General features: G+C 37.5%; 1 protein-coding gene across 5 annotated transcripts in view; it reads right to left on the bottom strand.

Annotated features, from left to right (window-relative positions):
• The window catches only part of SHTN1 (shootin 1), a 103,513-nt gene that overhangs the window by 65,422 nt on the left and 18,444 nt on the right, over positions 1 to 19,647 (bottom strand). For 4 of the 5 annotated variants that reach the window (XM_067024575.1, XM_059051718.2, XM_067024574.1 and 1 more), the window contains exons 3-4: positions 12,089 to 12,149; positions 5,383 to 5,477 (exon numbers count right to left, since the gene is read on the bottom strand). In XM_067024575.1, coding sequence (XP_066880676.1) covers positions 5,383 to 5,477; positions 12,089 to 12,149 — 156 coding nt within the window. Of the gene's footprint in view, positions 1 to 5,382; positions 5,478 to 12,088; positions 12,150 to 17,730; positions 17,905 to 19,647 lie in introns of those variants that run through there. The other variant, XM_059051721.2, reaches the window with a different exon arrangement.

Below are 19,647 nucleotides of genomic sequence, written 5' to 3'. Positions count from 1 at the left end.
AGTTGGTTATCAATTATCGTTACCTTCTGCAGCTCCTGTGTTTATGTGCATATAAATGTTAGTACAAGGCACACACGAAAACTAAAATTGATCCAAAGTCCACAGAAGGAAAATATGGTTTTGCTTATGTGTTCTCTTCACAAGACTAAAATATAAAAGGCGTTCTCTTACTTGAGTAGAAAGTAGCTCGTATACTGATTTCTCTAGTATAAAATATAAGATACAGAAATGTGTTTGCATTTAATAAGGGCCGTTGGCCATCAAGACAAGTTCTTAATTTAATAACTGACATTGGAAATAAACACAGACAGAAACAATTCACTGGAAAGCTAAATGCCCTTCACTGCTGTAAACCTTATGCCAGAATAAGATGTTTAGTATGGTATTTGTCTGGCTTTGGTCCTTCATTTGTGATCATGATTAGGACCCTTCAGGGTTTCTCTCAGGGAAAGCCCAGTCCATTTCAATTTGGGAGATCTGATTCTTACCCCAATAATATGGAAACTAAATATACCCCGAGTGGCGTGGTCTGGAACACAAGAGCATTCCCTAGAGCACTCCCTGACCTCTCTGGGGAATCAGGAAGAATCACTTAGAAATGGCTATGAACCATTCCACAGATTCTTCCTGGGAAGGCTGGTGAGATCTATTCAGGGACTCAGACACAGACCTCTATTCCCAGTCCCCAGCCCAGAGCTCCAGCTTCTAGCTCTCCATATTACATTAGAGGATCAGGGATAAGATATGAGACCCAGGATTTCCCAATCCCTCTTCCTTCAGATGGAAAATTCAAGTAAACACTGTTATGGGTTCTTTGAACCATGAATGCTAGAGCATGGCACTAGAAGCTCAAGGACCATCGCCGATTCTCAAATGACGACATCTTTTCTGAATGCAAGGAGAAAAGAACAATTTAAGAAAAACTCAAGTGAAAAAACTCAAGACTTAGTTTGTAATTCTGCCTCCTAATATTTAAACTAATGGTTCCCAACCCTGCACATTACCATCTGTAGAGTTTTTTATTTAAAAAAAAAACCTCCCAACATGCAGGCCCTCACCAGACCAAAATCTCTGGCAGTAGAGCCCAGCATAGCACTTTCTCAGGGCTTCCCAGGTGATTCTAATGTACATCAATACTACGGATAATTGACATACAGGAATGTAGTACTTGAGTATGCATTTCTATAAAATTAGTATAGCTGAGTTAAGAACTCATCTCTGCAATCAAATTCTGTCTCTGCCTCTAGAATAATCTAATCTTTCAGTGTCAGTTTTCTCATCAGCTAACTAAGGATAAAAACAGTCTCTATCCCATAATATGAAGATTAAACGAGATATATATAAAGCATTTAATATAGTGACTGACATACAGTAAAAATTCAGCAAATATTAGCTATTAGTAACAAAAGAGGTTTAGTTTGTGTGTCTAAGTTTCCTCTGGAAGTCATTTATCAGCTAGTTTTCTATTCATCTATACAATGTTTCTTCCCCCAGGATTCTCATGAAAAACTGAAAATACTAATTTTTGCCATCTGGTGCTCCCTAGGCCACCCCATCGAAGTAATATTTAATAACCTAACAGTTAACAGTTCTGCCCTCAAGAGTTTTAATGCCTCTATCAAGCCAGGCACCAAAATCTACCAGCTACTATTTGGCTGTAATACAATTACTCTATTCAACAAAGTTACTCTCTCAAGAAAGAAGCCAAACAAAATTGCAAACGTCTTCTCTAAAACAACATCTTCACACTCTGAAAGAAGAAATATAAGACTTACACACATTAAATCTTATAACCATGCTAAGTGGAAATTTTTGAGAACTCTGAATTCACAAATTTGGGCTGAGAAATTTCACTGCCGTTATTATTCATCAAGTTATATAGGTTAATGGCATGCTACTTGGGTTTTAGAATCCTTATTACTTACAAGGCAAAAATAAATCTTTCGTAACCCTACAGTAACAGAATCTTATACTATATTCAAATTTAAATAGGGTTTTTATATTGAGCACAGTTTAATGAATATTTAAAGATACAAAATAAGCAAGTTAAACAGACTTGGATCATACGACTTAAATAACTGGTCTATATTTATCAGTTTAACGTTCACATTTTAGCAAAGCAAAGCATCCACACTTGCTTTGAAGGAAATAATGCAGTCAAATTGTATTTCTGACCCACCTCCTAGAGAAATGGAAATAAAAACAAAAGTAAACAAATGGGACCTAATGAAACTTAAAAGCTTTTGCACAGCAAAGGAAACCATAAACAAGACAAAAAGACAACCCTCAGAATGGGAGAAAATATTTGCAAATGAAGCAACTGCCAGAGGATTCATCTCCAAAATACACATGCAGCTCATACAGCTCAATATCAAAAAAAAAAACCCAATCCCAAAATGGGCAGAAGACCTAAACAGACATTTCTCCAAAGAAGATATACAGATTGCCAACAAACACATGAAAGAATGCTCAACATCATTAATCATTAGAGAAATGAAAATCAAAACTACAGTGAGGTATCACCTCACACCTGTCAGAATGGCCATCATCAAAATAATCTACAAACAATAAATGCTGGAGAGGGTGTGGAGAAAAGGCAACCCTCTTGCACTGTTGGTGGGAATGTAAATCGATACAGACACTATGGAGAACAGTATGGAGGGTCCTAAAAAACTGAAAATAGAACTACCATATGACCCAGCAGTCCCACTACTGGGCATATACCCTGAGAAAACCATAATTCAAAAAGAGTCATGTACCACAATGTTCATGGCAGCTGTATTTACAATAGCCAGGATATGGAAGCAACCTAAGCGTCCATCGACAGAGGAATGAATAAAGAAGATGTGGCACATATATACAATGGAATATTACTCCGCCATAAAAAGAAATGAAATTGAGTTATTTGTAGTGAGGTGGATGGACCTAGAGTCTGTCATACAAAGTGAAGTCAGAAAGAGAAAAACAAATACCGTACGCTAACACATATATATGGACTCTAAAAAAAAAAAAAAAAGGTTCTCATGAACTTAGGGGCAGGACAGGAATAAAGATGCAGACGTAGAGAATGGACAGTAGCATTAACATATATACAGTACCGTATGTAAAATAGCTAGTGGGAAGCAGCCGCATAGCACAGGGAGATCAGCTCCTGATTTGTGACCACCTAGAGGGGTGGGATAGGGAGGGTGGGAGGGAGACGCAAGAGGGAGGGGATATGGGGATATATGTATACATATAGCTGATTCACTTTGTTATACAGCAGAAACTAACACAACATTGTAAAGCAATTCTACTCCAATAAAGATGTTAAAAAAATTGTATCATAAGAATTAAACATTCCATTTGTCATTAATTTGAGAGCAAACACTTTAGAAAAATACGAATTTACAGAAACTCTGCTGCTTAGAAAATGAAAACTACTTCCAAAAATGACAATTAATACTTAAATCAGGATGTGCTACTTTCATTTACTGATCACACATATAATGAAGTTTCCAAACTTTGCATTCAAAGCTGTAGTATCTTCCACATCCAATGAGCACATCTACAGCGTTTAACTGAATGGGGTTTTTTTGGTTTTTTTTTTATTCTAAAGTTCCTGAGTTCACACCGTATCCCCCCAAACAAACCGTAAGTCCATTTTCAAAAGGGCTTCTTAAAGAATAGAAGACAAACTATAAGTTAAGGGTCCTACTGTCGATACTAAATTGTAAAAATGACCCTAGAGAAGAGTAACACACTGGTGCATAAGGAGGGGTGAACAGAACAGTCACCTGGCAGCTTTTTCAGCATTCACATGTCTGGGCCACACTCCTAGAATCAGTGGGTCTGGGGTATTCTTAAGAAATCAACCCTGGTCTACCCTGACAATTATGACATGATAATTGCAGGTTAGAGAGGTGAATTCTCTTGCTCAAAATCAACTGTTAAATAAAAAAGGGGAGAATAGCAATCAAATAATGTTTTAAGGGGACCAATGATTAGTCATCGTAAAGAAAGAAAGTCTGTCCCATTCTCACTTTAGTCCTAATTCTAGTTCATCCTGTCATTTAAGATGAGACAATGGCAGTCCAGGGAACAGAATTAACTTGGCCAAAGTCACATATGTCCAAAATGATATAATTAGGAATAAAACCTGTACATACTGCCTCCCAAACCACTGTTTTCCATAAACTGCCAGTCCTGAGAGGCTGTCAGTGCTCTCACTTTGCATGTCCTATTGCAACAGGAATACTTGTTAATAACAAGAGAAAAATGCAGAAACTATCCTTAGCCACTGCAAGATTCAGAACAAGCTAGCATGCTCTGAACACATTTTTTCTACTTGGTCCCAAAGTAAAGGAAATGAAAAGAGAATTCCAACAGTATTATCAACCAGTGGACTCTAGGGAGATGTAGGGAATAGAAATGATATGAGAGCACCCATGTTATCGCTGCTTTTAAAGCAATGGCCTCTATTGCTATATATTCTTCAGAAAAATAACAGAAAAGAAGCTATATACACATACCTATATTCTTAGTTAGGTTCTGCCTGCATATATTATGAATTCTAATGTGGTGCTGTTATGCAAACAATTAAGCCAATACCTCTAGCAAGCGCACTGCTAATGCATACAAATTAAATTGATTGACTTATTGATCTACAGAATTTCAGTTGCATCCAAAGAAATACTCTGGATGTAGGTGATGGGGGAGAGGAGAAAGAAACAAAACCAGCATCACTAATGAAATTTGGCTGAAAATTGCTGTAATCCATTTTCTGATGAAGTGGTTCAGATGCGTTTTACCCAACCCAAAATACATAAGACAGAGATAAAAACATTCTATAATAATAATGTACTTCTGATGAGATAGAATATAGAAAATTACACACTTGGTAAATTCATCAGCTAGAAGCAATCAGCGGAGCACTGGAGGTCACCCTTAGCATGCCCTCACTTTGCTTTCAAAAATAATCACCTGAACTGTAAGGTCTGAGGCTGACTTTTTCATCTGATTCAAACAGGAAACACTCATTGCTCTTCCATGTCACTCTAGGTTAGTTTTAAACTTGGTTAGCATTTTAACCAAATGCACAGACATTTGGAAAGTCGAGTTCAACAGACCACTCTGGGACCATTTTCACAGGCAAAAACCAAAAATGCTGAAATACACACACAGAGATACTTTTTTTTTTTTTTTTACAATCAAAATAATCTTTGCATTAAGACAGATATTTACATAATCATATTCCAGGATTCTGAGACCTCTGACGAGGATCATCAGAGCAGACAACTGATTAGAGAACTAGAGAAGCAGAAAAGGATAGAGGCCACTGTTTGGAAAAGCAAGTTGAAATTTAAAAGCTCAGGTAGAATTCCTGTATTTGAAATGTCTCACCTTTGTTGCCAAAGCTTCAGCACTTTCTCGACAAGTCTTCTCTATTTCAAGATGGTTCTGCATAAAATTCACTTCCTCTATAACCATGTGAGAAACTAGGAATGAGGGGGAAAAAGTCTCAGCATTCAGAGATTAGTCAGCTATTCCAGAAGCCCACACATCTTGTCCCATGATTAAGAATACTGAAATTCTTTAGCTAGCCAGACCTTTAGCTATCACGAAAAAAAATGTGTTTAAGATGCTGCCCTGATTAAATCTTAGCTAATATTTGAATGTAGAAAGAAAAAAGAAGACAACGAAGAACTTTTATCGTTATTACACACATTTTGAGAAAGCTACTGAGGATTTTTTTTAAGTGTCTCTTTTCTATGTAGCTGTATACATAACCACAGACATGTCTGCTAATTTAAACAAAAGAAGCTCTCTTACATTAAAAGGGGCAAACATGATTTCCTTTTCTTAGCAGGACGTAACCCATGCGTCTACTAAGGAAAATTAGCTAAAGAGAAATGTTTAAAAATAAATCTTACATTGATCTCATATCTGGAGTAACAACATGGCAGCTTAACTCAGTTAAGTATTTCAATAGTAGTCTTTATTACTGACAAAGTATTTAAGAAACTCCAGGGCAAAAAAGTATAGCAATGAGATTTATGTACTACGTGATGATGAAAGTAGATGCTAATAAATTGCTTCTTACATCACAGACTGTCAGGAAGATCAAAAGAAAAATAAAATTTTACTTGATATTTAACCAATGTTTCAAAAATAGCAATTTTCAGACTTTTTGTTAGCTGGTTTACATAAATGAGATTCAAAGGTACAAAATAATTTAGAACTTGAATTATACTTTGAAGATCAAGTCAGAAAAATGCCAACTCCTTTCACCCGTATTTCTAGTTAAAAGAAAATGCTCGGAATTTCAAACTTAACTGTAAACACGTATACTTATTGACATTTGTTTGGCTTAAAAAAGAAAACTTAAGGGCACCCAAATGTGAAACCCAACAAAGTCAGGCAAGAAGCACTGGGCTCTCATAACACAAAGAGAGATTACTTTTGCTTCATTTAAGCTTAATTAACCTGCAATTATGATTAAACTCAGGGGAAAAAATTTCTCTCCAAATTAAATACAAAAATGTATTACTTCCTAAGTCTGTCCGAAGTTCTTATTACGTTAATATTCAAATTCATAAAGCAGCACTAAATGGCCAGAAACATCTCTAACCTTGACATTTTTTCAGGGGTAATAATAATCTGCAGCAAATGCAGGCCAACCAAAAACCACTTAACTAATTAGTAGTTGCAGCCACCGAGAAAAACATGAATCAACACTGTTATTACAAGTGGCACATTTGAGTGGCATCTAATTATGACTTGATGAGCACGATACTTGCATTATCAACATTACTACTGCATCCCATCGGGGCCTAAAAGCTGCTGATGGCATTGACTTCGAGAAACTCCCACTCAATGGTACAGCAGCACCCAGCAATCGGCTTGGCAGGGGCCCCCTCACTAAATGACACGTTAAGCGTAATTACTGGTAGACATTGTAAATAAACAGGATTGGAAGTGAAAATTGTACCAAGTGCATAAGACACAATCTGACACATTGGAAGTGGCAGCCTTAATTGAGAGTTTCTTTGACTGCTCAAGATCATTTCAACTGCATTTCTCAGAGGACAGTGATTATAACTGTGGAGACAGACGGCATAATGGTATCAGCACTGCTGACAGAGCAGTGAATTAAATTGTATCTGCTGTTGTGTGAAAGCCTTGATGAGAGGTACAGATGCCTTAGTGGTCTTATCATTATAACACAATGGTCATGTTGTCATCAACCTTTCTGGCTCCAATTGAAAAGAAATGATTGTGTGTTGAAGCTCTCCCCACCCCCGCTCCACACCACCCCCCTTTTCCTCTTCTATCTCTTGTTCTGAATAGAACCAATTTTCAGAGAGCTATGAAATCACGCAATAGGTCCTAAAATGCAGCTGCTTGGCATACAAACGGGTCCCCATTAAACTGGAATCACACACAATATGTGTTTATGCCAGAAGAACAAATAGAAGCTGAACACAGGCCAAGTTTATTCACACACACAAAGCCCATGTAGCTCTTCATCAATATAATTGCCTTTTATATTGTAGTTTAAATAATAGGCTCTATTATTTCCTTAAAATCCTAATATTCCTGGCATTTTATCACTATGTTTACAAGGTAGGTTCTTCAAAAATGTGAAGGAAAGAGAAAAGAAACCTATACAATTTTTACAACATCAAATACTACTTCGAATTTTAGCCTTAACTACTTGACATCTTCTACCACAATCCGGTATTTCCACTATCATAACAAAAACATAAACACTCTGCATTTTTTATAGGAATTTGACTTTTTATTCAATAATATTCTTGCTCATGGAAAAGTAAGAAAAATCATTCCACAGTAGTAAGGTTCAGGCCTAGCAAAGAGAGGAAAAAAAAGAAAAAAAAAAAAAAATTTTCTAAACATTTTGTGAAAAGTTGTCTTCTGATTTAACTTGATAAAGTTAGCTAGGTAGCACTAGCCCACATTTTCTCCAGTTCTGATATGGTATACTCCATCAGGTAGGGTTTTTATTTCTTCCTATAAGAGGGAACAGTGGAAATTTTAAATTGTGCTTTAATTTTCAGTTTAAAAAAATTATCCCAATGCTAAACTGATAGCATAGAAACCTACTTATAAACTTTCTAGATCCAAAAGGAACATATTTCAAAGGGCATTTATATCTTTAAAAAGGATGACCCAATTTCCAAAACCAAAAGTCAGGTCACCTGACACAAAACAGAAATCTTTTTTTTTTTTCTTGGCCACATCGTGCGGCATGTGGGACCTTAGTTCCCTGACCAGGGATCAAACCCGTGCCCCCTTCAGGGGGAAGAGTGGAGTCTTAACCACTGAACCGCCAAGGAAGTTGCAGGAATTCTTTTAATATATAAATTTATTTACACCCTTCGAAGGAAAAACATTTTTAAAAACTTTAATTGTTCATTTAATGATTTGCCTATGGCCCTGAATTCGGGCTTGACTCATGATATCCACAATCCATGACCACTGTACCTGAAACACCTATAATTTGGATGACATAAAGGTTTAAAAAAGAAAAAAGATGAACTTTAAATTAAGTGCCCCTATTGCTGCAGTTATGTTTAAAAAATCCTTGTGCTTTAGAAATACATACTGAAATCTTTACAGATAAAATGATATGGTGACTGGAGTCAGTTTCAAAAACTCCGAGGTCAGTGACAGTAAGTATACGGACACAACTTCTGAAGCTGTGTGACGGGTACACGGGGGTTCATTACACTTTGTCTCACTTCGTACAAGCTTGACACTTTCCACAATAAAAGTTTTTCTTAATGACTCTAGGAACTCAGAAGTATTCCCTAAGAGAGTACCAACTATTGCTTCTATCAGTCTAGTTGAATTAGCAAAGTCTGTATGACCCCAAAACATTTTTACATACTTGCCATCACAGAATACATCACACTGTAGGGGAACTGGGGTTCTTGTAACTTGTTTTGTCTTCTACTAACTGAGCATCAGCAGAGACTTTCTTCACTCATGGCTGACTCTCGCACCTAGCACAATACTAAGTACAAAGTAGTTATTCACACTTGTGTTTGTCTGATGACTGAAAACGTGTCTCAGGCCTAGTTCATGTGTGAACACCTTTTTACAGGAATGTTCTCTGTAGTACAGAACTGCTTAGGAAACAACCACTATCACTGTTTATCAGGCCAACTATGTGTCTGTCGTGTGGTAAACCCTTTATGTGTGTCCTCTCGTAAATCCTCACAACAATCGTAGGAAGGATTATTATTATCATAGCAATTTTGTATTTGAGAACACTGAGGCCCAGAGAAGTTAAGGCACATATCCCAGATTACAGACTTCTAACTGGTAAAGGCCAGCTAAAGCTATTTCTAGATGACTTCAATTTTCTATGTTCTTTTCTAATTCCTCATATTTAAAAATGACACCACCAATGATGCTGCTTCCTGAGCAAAACTCCTCTCCATCCAGCCAACTCTCAGCAATATTTACATGCAGGATATCTCTAAAGAATATGTGGCAAACGTACCGTAAGTTCTCGTGCAATATCAGATTACTTAGAAAGGTTTTCATGTAGTAAGGAAACAGCCACGAAAGCTAGCAGGTATGCAGGAAAATTGGTAGGCGCTGAAACAGAGCAGAGGATCTAATGTTGTGGCCTAAAAGAACTTTACTTTTACTTTCACAGAAATCTGGCTTTCTAGGGAACATGGCTTTACTATGCAGTCAGTGGTGTACTCTGTCCAGAAAGACAGGAGAAAGGCTCAGGAAGAGCTGGCAGAGGGCCAAGAGTCACATGGAAATATGGGCAAAACCAGCCATGAAAAGTATGCCAAGCTAGGAAGAGTGGATCCCAACAGCCTAACAAAGCTCTCCCTGACCCTCATTCGGCTGCTTTTCCTACACCTGGAGAACTAGAACTAGAACTAGGTAAACATTACAGGAAGGCAGATTTCAACTTAGTACCAAAAGAAACCTTCCCCTGGAGCTGTCCAAATGTGGAGACTGGTGTTCAGAAACTAATTCATGCAAAAGGTAAATGATATGAACTCTTAACACTGAAGGGCAGTCAAGCCCTGGATGGTACCGTAAAGGCGATGGTGGTAGCAGCAACTAGTATTTATTGAGCACTTACTATAGTGCCAAGCACTGTGTTCAGCACTTTTTACATGGATTATCTCATTTCATCCTCGAACAGCCTATAAGGTAGGGTCATTTATTCCATTTTTACTAATGAAGGAATTGCTCAGGGCTACAGGGATTCACACAAAACGGGGCTTTTTACTGGTGAAAACTGCCTCATTCCCTTCCAAATCTGAAATTCTACTCTATGTTCTAAAGTCAGGAACCATTTAACTCAGACACAGTTTTTTAACAAATATTTAAAGTTTTCTTAGTCTCCATTTTCTGTTCTTTTGCGACAGAGTGAAGAGTTAATACTCTGTTTTCCTGCCATCCAAACTTAAATTAGGCTGATGTAGTAAAGGTAAAAATTGAATGAAAACAACAATAAAGATGAATTCTTTCAAGCTTTGAGTTGCTCATAAGGAATAATGTAAATTTTTAAAACTATCAAAGGTATTTAGAGGAAGAGAAATGGTAGATGAAAGCAAAGTTTACATGTTACTCTAAAGGTAGGCTGATTTGGTAGGAAGTTGCTTCCATTTCTGCCTAATGCAAGAGGTAAAATCCCTACTACCTACCTGGACCAAAACATTTTATAACTCCAACCATAAGAATTCGAACTATTCCCACTGCATGTAGTATGCCAATCCAATATCAATAACTAATTCAAACGCATTAACTGGTAACTACGTCAGTGGTGTAACTCTCGAAGCTGTAACTCAGTGTCAGTTCAAGTGTAAGAATGTCCCATTAATCCTGCATTAGGGAAGGAGAAGGTCCTAAACAGCTACAATCCACACATTCACAGATAAAAAATAGTTCTGTCATAGCATATTGGCCACCAAAGATAGGTATTAATCAACAATATTCCCTTTTGGTTTTCCTCGTTACAGCCAGATACCTGAAATAAACTGGCTATTGAAATTTCACTACAATGCTGCATTTTTATAGCTGCTCTACCTTCAACAAGAATAAAATGCTTTGCGGTGTAGTTACCAAGTCAACGCTTTATGATATAATCAAACAACCTGGCTAACACGGCATCTGCAGAAGGGTGGACAAAGGCCCTGCTTCTAAGGGGGAGGGTCACTCCCCCTGCTAAGGTCTGGCCCTTTCCCAAGACTTCTTTCTTTCTGGTCCTTCTGAGTGTGATCAGATATGCTCTGTTTTAGGGGATGAAGTAATAACAGAGTTACATCACATAAAACATAACATAGCAAAAATTGAGAAGATTATTAAAGCTTTTGTGGGAATATACCTTTCCTTGGTGAGAGGGCTATTTCAACCATTCAAACTTCTAAAAATGTATAGTTCTGTAAACCTAGAATTCCTTTTCCATAAATTAACCTAAGGAACTAACCAGACCACTGTAAAAATGTATGTATAAGAATACTTGTCACGGCATTATTGATAATTACTAAAAACCAGAAATAATCCATCTGTCACTGAATAATTGTTTAAATAAATTACAGTACGATCATAGAATAGAATACTATGGGCGACACTAAAAACTGATACACATATCGCTACTGACATGCAAAGATGACTATAATATACTGTTTACTGAAAAGAGTAGGCTATAAGACTGGACGCAAAGCATGGCTGTATTTTTTGTTGAGACACATATTTCACAGATAAAAGATCAGGAAAGAAAGACTGTAAAATACTAATATTGGCTTTTCTCAAAGAGTGAAGACAACAAATTTGCTCTCTTTTAACTGTTCTGTATGGTAAAATGTTTTATAACAAGTACAAACTGTGTTTTATATATATATAAATAACATACTTATGAAACAATAATGCTCAATCCGCTTCTTTAAAAATCACAGTAATGCCAGAGCACTTTTTGGGCAAACAGGAAGACAAGTCTTCCTTTCTTGGATGCCCAACGCATCAGCAACTAAACACAGGGTACATGTCTGCCCACATAATCCCAAAGCACAGTTGTATGTGTTAGAACAACTCCACTGAAATGCTTACATACTTTTCTGAAATTCCTCCAGTTTTTTAACCGCTTCATCCCGTTCTTGTCTAATTTTGTCACACTGAAATGAGAAAAAAACAGAAATGTTAAGTTTGTATCATAAGTTTGGAACGACAAGAAAGAGCAAACATAAACAATTTTATGAAAACAAAAAATAAAAATCTTTAAAAAACATTAATGATATCTCCAGAAAAGACAAAAACTCTAATTCAAAAAGATACATGCACCCCCCAATGTTCATAGCAGCACTATGTACAACAGCTAAGACATGGAAGCAACCTAAGTGTCCATCAACAGATGAATGGATATAGAAGATATGTGATATGTATCCCATGGAATACCACTCAGCCATAAAAAAGAAATAGTGCCATTTGCAGCAATATGGATGGACCTAGGGATTTCTATACCAAGGGAAGTAAGTCAGACGGAGATAAATATATGATATCACTTATATGTGGAATCTAAAAAATAATACAAATGAACCTATTTACAAAACAGAAACAGACACACAGACATAGAAAACAAACTTACGGTTACCGAAAGGGAGAGGGCGGAGATAAATTAGGAGTACGGGATTAACAGATACATATCACTATATATAAAACAGATAAACAACAAGGATTTACTGTATAGCGCAGGGAACTATATTCAACATCTTGTAATAACCTAATGGAAAAGAATACACACACACATATAACAGAATCACTCTGCTCTACACATGAAATTACCACAATATTGTAAATCAACTACAGTTCAATAAAAAAGAAGAAAAAATAGAATAATTTTTAAAAGAAAAAAAATATACGACGGGAAAAAAGGGCATGAATGGCCACATGGTATTTGTTACTGCTCAGCAGCATAATATGTGTACCACGTGTATCTGGCCAATTTTCTCAGACCTTCTAAGATAATGAGTCACCTTCCTGCTCATTATCTCTTCCGTTACAGACCAATTTAACATCCTTGAGTTAAAAATGTATTCATTCTTTAAGAGAATATTTGTGCCTCTTTTTAAGTAGGTATTTTGCTGACACAGTAAAAACCCCACTCATCCGCAGGTCAGATTCCTGAAACTGCGCAGTTTCAATTATCCAGAACCCTGGGGGCACACTGGAAGTGACCACCGCCTGGGGACACGTTCACTCTCTCACTCAAGAAAAAAACCATCCATGTATCCTTAGAATTCTGAATAGAAGAAGGTAGCAAATTAAAAGGAGGGAAGGCCAAAATAACTTATTAAAAAGCATGAGGATCTTTTAGGGTATCAGGTACAGAAACAAGTATCTAAACTGGCTCTGTAGATATTAATGAATTTTTTTAAAACCTAACATTCATTATGGGCACTGAATTCAATTCACCCCGATTTTCACAAAATAGGAAGTAAAACACATTTTAGGAAGATTTTCATCAAAAATGCCTAAACCTTTAAAAAGTGATTTTAGCTATTAGAATGATAATTCAAATTTTAATTGTGTGGGAATACTATTATACTATAATAAGAGGACCATATGAACAAAGTTATATTTTAAATCCTACCATGTCAGAAAAACATATCTGGGATATGGTTTTTGGGATTTCATACTTTTGGATATTTTTATTTTCAAATGTCAATGGCTAAAAAATTATGATGCCACTGATAATTGGGAAAACCCAAATTAAAATAGTAAGATATTCTCATCTAATAGACTGGCAAAAACTGGAAAAGTCTGGGATCAGATGTAGGACACTCTCACATACCGCAGATGAAACGTCAACTAGCATAACTACTTTTGGAAATAAACTAACAAAATTGGAATTGTACATACCCTATGACTCAGCAATTCTACTTCTAGATTCTAGAATCTCTAGCAATGTGTACAAAATGATCTACACAAACATGTTCCGCATTTATAATAACAATAAATCATGGTATATCCATATAATACACTATAAATGAAAATGAATGAAGTTAAATGTATCAACATAGATAAACCTCAGAAACCATAATGTTGAGTAAAAGAAATTATAGAATATATATCAAATGATACCTTAAGCACACAAACACTTTATATATTTATGTTGTATCTGTATATTTCCCAATACATATGGTATACAGAAAAACATAAAAACATGAAATAGAAGGATACACACAAAATACATAACAGTAGTTGTCTCTTAAAAGATAGGGAGGGGAAGGGGTCTAGGGCTGGGTGACACAGAGAACCTTCAATTTTATCTGTAGCATTCTTTTTTCTTTTTAAATTTCAGAAAAAAACGAAGCGAATTCTGTGAGGTGTGTATTTGTTACATTATTCTCTGCCCTTTTCTGTGCTTTTAAAATATTTTTAAAATAAAAAAAATTAAGAAAACAGTTCAGTTTTGTACGTCAGTCTCTCAGGAACTGAAACTTTCTAAAAGTTTTAGTTGTAAAAACCTATCTCTGTTCATTTGGGTAAATCCATTCTGGCTAGAGTACATGAAACGAGTACACAGTGTTAAACTAGCAAAGCTATTTACTAAATCCTGACCTAGACCCTCCACAAGAGGGGTCAGGCAGGACCATTTTCTAAAGGAAAAGGCATATCCTTTCATTAAAGTTTTCTTGTGTCCATTTAACTTCTGTAAAAAAGTAATTCTGTCTAATACAGTTTCTAGTCCCAACTTAACATGTAAACTGTATTTATTGTCTTTTGGTGTTTAAAATTCTAAACACTCCAGAGTCCTGGATTCTCAAGTAAGTTTATGAGATCCTCCCCCCACCAGATAGTGTAACACCTAACTTCATGAGCATGCTAGCCAGCTGTTTCAGGAACGCTCCTCTCACTTTCTAGAATGTGGTACCTGTTCCCCTTGTACTTCCCCACCACCCTGCCAGTCTGCGCCCCCCATGGCCCATGCTCTTCGCTCATAAGGCCCAGGTAGACATGCTTTGGTTAATAACAGGTCTCAACATCACAGTCTTATCCCAACATTCAAGCAACGAGTTTCTACAGTCCAGCTATGTGCTTTCTCACTAACTCTATAGTCATCGCCAGCAGGTTCAGAAGCAGTCTCCCAACACCAGCTGTGTTCTATCAGAGGTCTTCATGTTGCTGTGCTTTCTATTTTCTGCAACCATATTATGATAGAACTGGCAGCCACAGAATTTACCATCTGCTATGGATACTGAAAGGGGTGTGTATTGTGGGGGGCGGGGATTTACACATGCTGCAAAAGCAACTTATTTATTCCAAACCAGAGCTGAGCAAAATATGAAGGACGTACCCGTTTACTAAGCAGAAATCCAAACACCTACTTATTTCATCATTTTAGATGAACCCAGAAAAATATCTTGTAACCTTTCTCTCGATCTACCAACAGAGAGAAAGTAGCAAAGATTCCGGGCCTTTTTGGAAGAATGTTGTATCTTTACATCCCAGAGAAGCCCCTCACCCATCCTACCCCTTCCTCTCTCCTGCTCACGCAGCTGCATCATTTGTAGAAACTGCTTCTTTTTGTGTGAGAATTGCTCGTGAAGACTTTGCAATAGCAACAGATGTTCTTGGGCCCACGTCACTTAATTACGATGCTCAACGATTCTCTGTAGCTCAAGGCTGGGGTAGAACCCAGTAGCACGAGTGCTGGCTGGTTTAAGCAAGTTGGATCACATTACATCAATTCTAGAGTCTCTATTTTGGCTCTTCATGAAGTGGTGAATTGGCGGGAGGTTAGCCTTGCTGGTTTTGAAAGCTCTTCATATTAGAAGCCCTGGCTGTTTTCCAGAACTCTTCCTTGAGGCTCATCCAGGCAGATACCTGGCTTCTGAAACTAAACCAGCATCTCAAAGCATTGGCAGACTGATTTGTGGAGGAAAGTCTTTCCAGTGTGTATTGGTATTCCCCTCTCCCCGGCCGAAATGGGCAGCTCTGTTCTTTCTGCCTCGTATATCATCCAACTGCTGTTTGTACTAAAATGTCTGCTTAACGGGGCTCAGCAGAACTACAGATAACTGTAGGCACTAAGATATCTTTATATTTTGCTGTGTGTACATTTTATGCAAGAAAACCCCCAATATTCTGAATTGTGTCTAACTTCCACTAACATAAACATTCATTTTTACCTCCATGATGCACAAATGCAACAAAGAGTTGCCAGCCTACAGAAAGGCCAGTTTGGGGCCCAAGAAGTACACACATGCACTGCATACACAGGACAACAACAGAGTAGGCAGTCTACACAAAGACAACTACCGTACAGTTGGCTGAGTTAGACTTCTAAGCAGGCATCTACTGTAATCACTGAATGCCTGTTATTTCCTTCCTCCAAGTACTGAACAAATGATTCACACAGGTGCTACGTTAAGCAGAGAAAATACAGTGGGGAACATAATAGGCAATGTGCTCTCACAAAACTTATGATCAACCAAGAAAGATCAATGATGAAACAAGCGATTCATAAGAACACTTGCCACAATGAGAGAAGTACCGCACTACAGGAACATACAGCAGAGGCTACAACGTGAAGTCCGAAAAGGTCTCCACTCCACCCCATATTTTTCTTATTTGTCTTGAACTTCATTCCTTTTATGTCCAGTTACAATATTTAAAAGTTTAAACAGGGGCTTCCCTGGTGGCGCAGTGGTTGGGAGTCCACCTGCCAATGCAGGGGACACGGGTTCGTGCCCCGGTCCGGGAAGATCCCACATGCCGTGCACCGGCTGGGCCCGTGAGCCATGGCAACTGAGCCTGCGCTCCGCAACAGGAGAGGACACAACAGTGAGAGGCCCGCATACCGCAAAAAAAAAAAAAAAAAAAAAAAAGTTTAAACAGGCATAGCATCAGAATTGTGCATATTTACCTGTTTTAGAATATTTGGTGATGCAGTTCAAGGACCATCAAATCATTTTTAGTAAAAATCAACAATTCTATTGTTCCACCTATGTAAGTTTGGCTAGAACTCAGCTGTGCTTATCCTTAAAGAACACAATAAATCAAATCATTCCCACTAGGATGGAATTCTTTTCACTCTCTTTCTCTTTTGGTAGTGTTCTTTCTTCCAATTCAAAGTTCTTTCCCTCCAATTTTCACAGGCAATAAAGTAGTAGCTGTCCCCTAAAGCTGTCTTGCAGCATTCTCCAAATTCTAGGTATTGTGTGTTAGATGGAAACACATGTCATCAGAACAGAGATCCTTGCTCTTTGTTTCTGGATAGATTGCTGTTAATAAGAGACTCATTTTCACTTTCAAACTGCTAAGTAATTACTTTTTCTCTGGCACAACCACTTGCCACTCTGCTCTAAAGAAACTGCATGTATGTGAATGTATTATGCATGAACAGTTAGCATAATGGATGCATATCTTGCTCTTTAAAGTGGCTTCTTTACTGATTTTTTTTAAATAAAATACTTTGGGACCTTCACCTCTGAAATTGACAAAAGATGAAGAAATTTTAACAATAGACAACTGAGCCAAGATGCAAACAGTATCATCTATCTTGCTTCTTGAAACCTAAGTCTTGGAAAGTGTCTGTCTCATTCCCTTTTCATTCATTGTTCCTGGCAAGCTGACAGAACCGCCTGATGCAGTGTTACAGTAGCTCACCCAAACGACTTCTAATCAGCCACTTAAACATTTATTCATTTCAAAACTCTATCCCGGAACATAGAATTAAACATAAATACTTACTGTTCAAAGGCAGACATTCTTCTATTCTACAGATTTCCTTCTTTTTATGCACACTCCACACTGCCCCCACCACTCTGAGAAATGTGAAAGCTATTCCATTAAAAGCTCAAAAAAGCTTTGCCCACCCCCCATATAGGAAAAAAACCACAAACAGCTATGACAAAGATCCTGAATGAGTCATAAGAGAATGCCCTTCAATTGTAGAAGCATGACTAACACATTTAAATATGATGATTGCTTCACAAGCAGAGTAAAACTTCCTTTGGTTGACTTCAAAATATACAAGTCCTCTATTTTTCTTTACCCCCAAAATAATTTGGAAGGGTTGTTGACTTCAGTGTGATAGGCCTTCTCACTTTTTAACATATTGTTGATAATGCTATTTAGAAACTAGGCAAAAAATAAGTAGCACCCTTTCCATAATCTCCACCTATCTTGATGTCTAAAAAAAACAAAACTGAAGCTTTTACACTTTAATCCAACCCAGATATCTTACATGTACCCTATATAATATTTTGATAATGAATTTTGGTTGATAAAATGTGATAAGCACATAAGAAATATGCAGATGTTTCATTACAAAGAGGCGACAATTCTGCTTGTGAAAGAAGACTTTGAAAAAAAAGTAAGCGACTTTTAATCCAAGCATTAAGAGATAAGAGTTAGTCACATGGAATTGAGTAGGAATCTTGTCTTTTTGTTCTTTTCCCATCCCACCCCCAAACTATAAGCATTCACTTATATGTACAATTTATCACAGTTATTTGTCAACTTGCCTGTGTCCCTCATTAGAGTAGTTTTATTCTAGAGTGGGACCTTCGTATATTTTTCTTTATATCCCAGTACTCAGAAGGCATTCAGCAAAAAGTTTTCCTTCTCAACTCAGATCCTGATTCCATCCTCAAAAGTCATTGATAAAAACTACAGAATGTGGCTTCCCTGGTGGCGCAGTGGTTGAGAGTCCGCCTGCCGATGCAGGGGACGCGGGTTCGTGCCCCGGTCCGGGAAGATCCCACGTGCCGCGGAGCGGCTGGGCCCGTGAGCCATGGCCGCTGAGCCTGCGCGTCCGGAGCCTGTGCTCCGCAACGGGAGAGGAACTACAAAATGATCAGCATTATATTGTTTTTAAAAAGGGAGAACTGCAGAGGAAAAGATCATTAAAACACTGGCCCACCCTCCCAAATCTCCTACTCTTACCCTTGGAATGAATCTATACACATGTGCATGCGCGCGTGCTCACACACACACACACACACACACAGAGGCACACGCACGCGAGAATTTTTCTGATGTAAGATTGATTTGATATTTAACTTTGTTTTTAAATACAAAGCAATAGATGATGAAGACAAACGATCCAGAAAAGTATTGAGTCTGATAATTTGCTGTGGAAAATTCATGGGCTAACAATAAAAAATTAAGAATAAAACCAAGGCCTTTGTGGAAAAAGTCAATTGGACCCCCTAGGTTTACCTGCTTCAAAATGAGTATTTTTGGTCAGGATACCCTGTCTGAATCTAGACTCTGTTAAGCCCTGAGGTCCTGTTTCCTGTGAAATAGAGCTGGCACAGGGTTGTCTGGAGCATCAGATAAGGGAGATAAGGGAATGTACATGACCCGCAGTAGCTTCTTAAAAAAACAGTCTCTTAAGCAACCACCTGTTCTGAGGAAATTCTTGTCCTACCACTTGTCTCAACAGAGATTCTAAACATGGCATAAAAAGATCTACCCAAAGGAATCACATCCACTCTCTCTTCCCATTGATAAGGTTCATGACCTGACAACAAAGATGGTTAGACTTAATGTGGACATACAGAAGGAAGAAACTTGCCGTTTGTTTTTCTGGTCGCTTACGCTTCTGCAAAATTTCCCCACATCAAATTAACTCTGGCAAAAGACTCTTACTTTAGATTCCTA

This window comes from Kogia breviceps, chromosome 2, assembly GCF_026419965.1.
Source record: "Kogia breviceps isolate mKogBre1 chromosome 2, mKogBre1 haplotype 1, whole genome shotgun sequence".
NCBI lineage: Eukaryota > Metazoa > Chordata > Mammalia > Artiodactyla > Physeteridae > Kogia > Kogia breviceps.
This window is presented reverse-complemented; position numbering and strand designations above follow the sequence as displayed.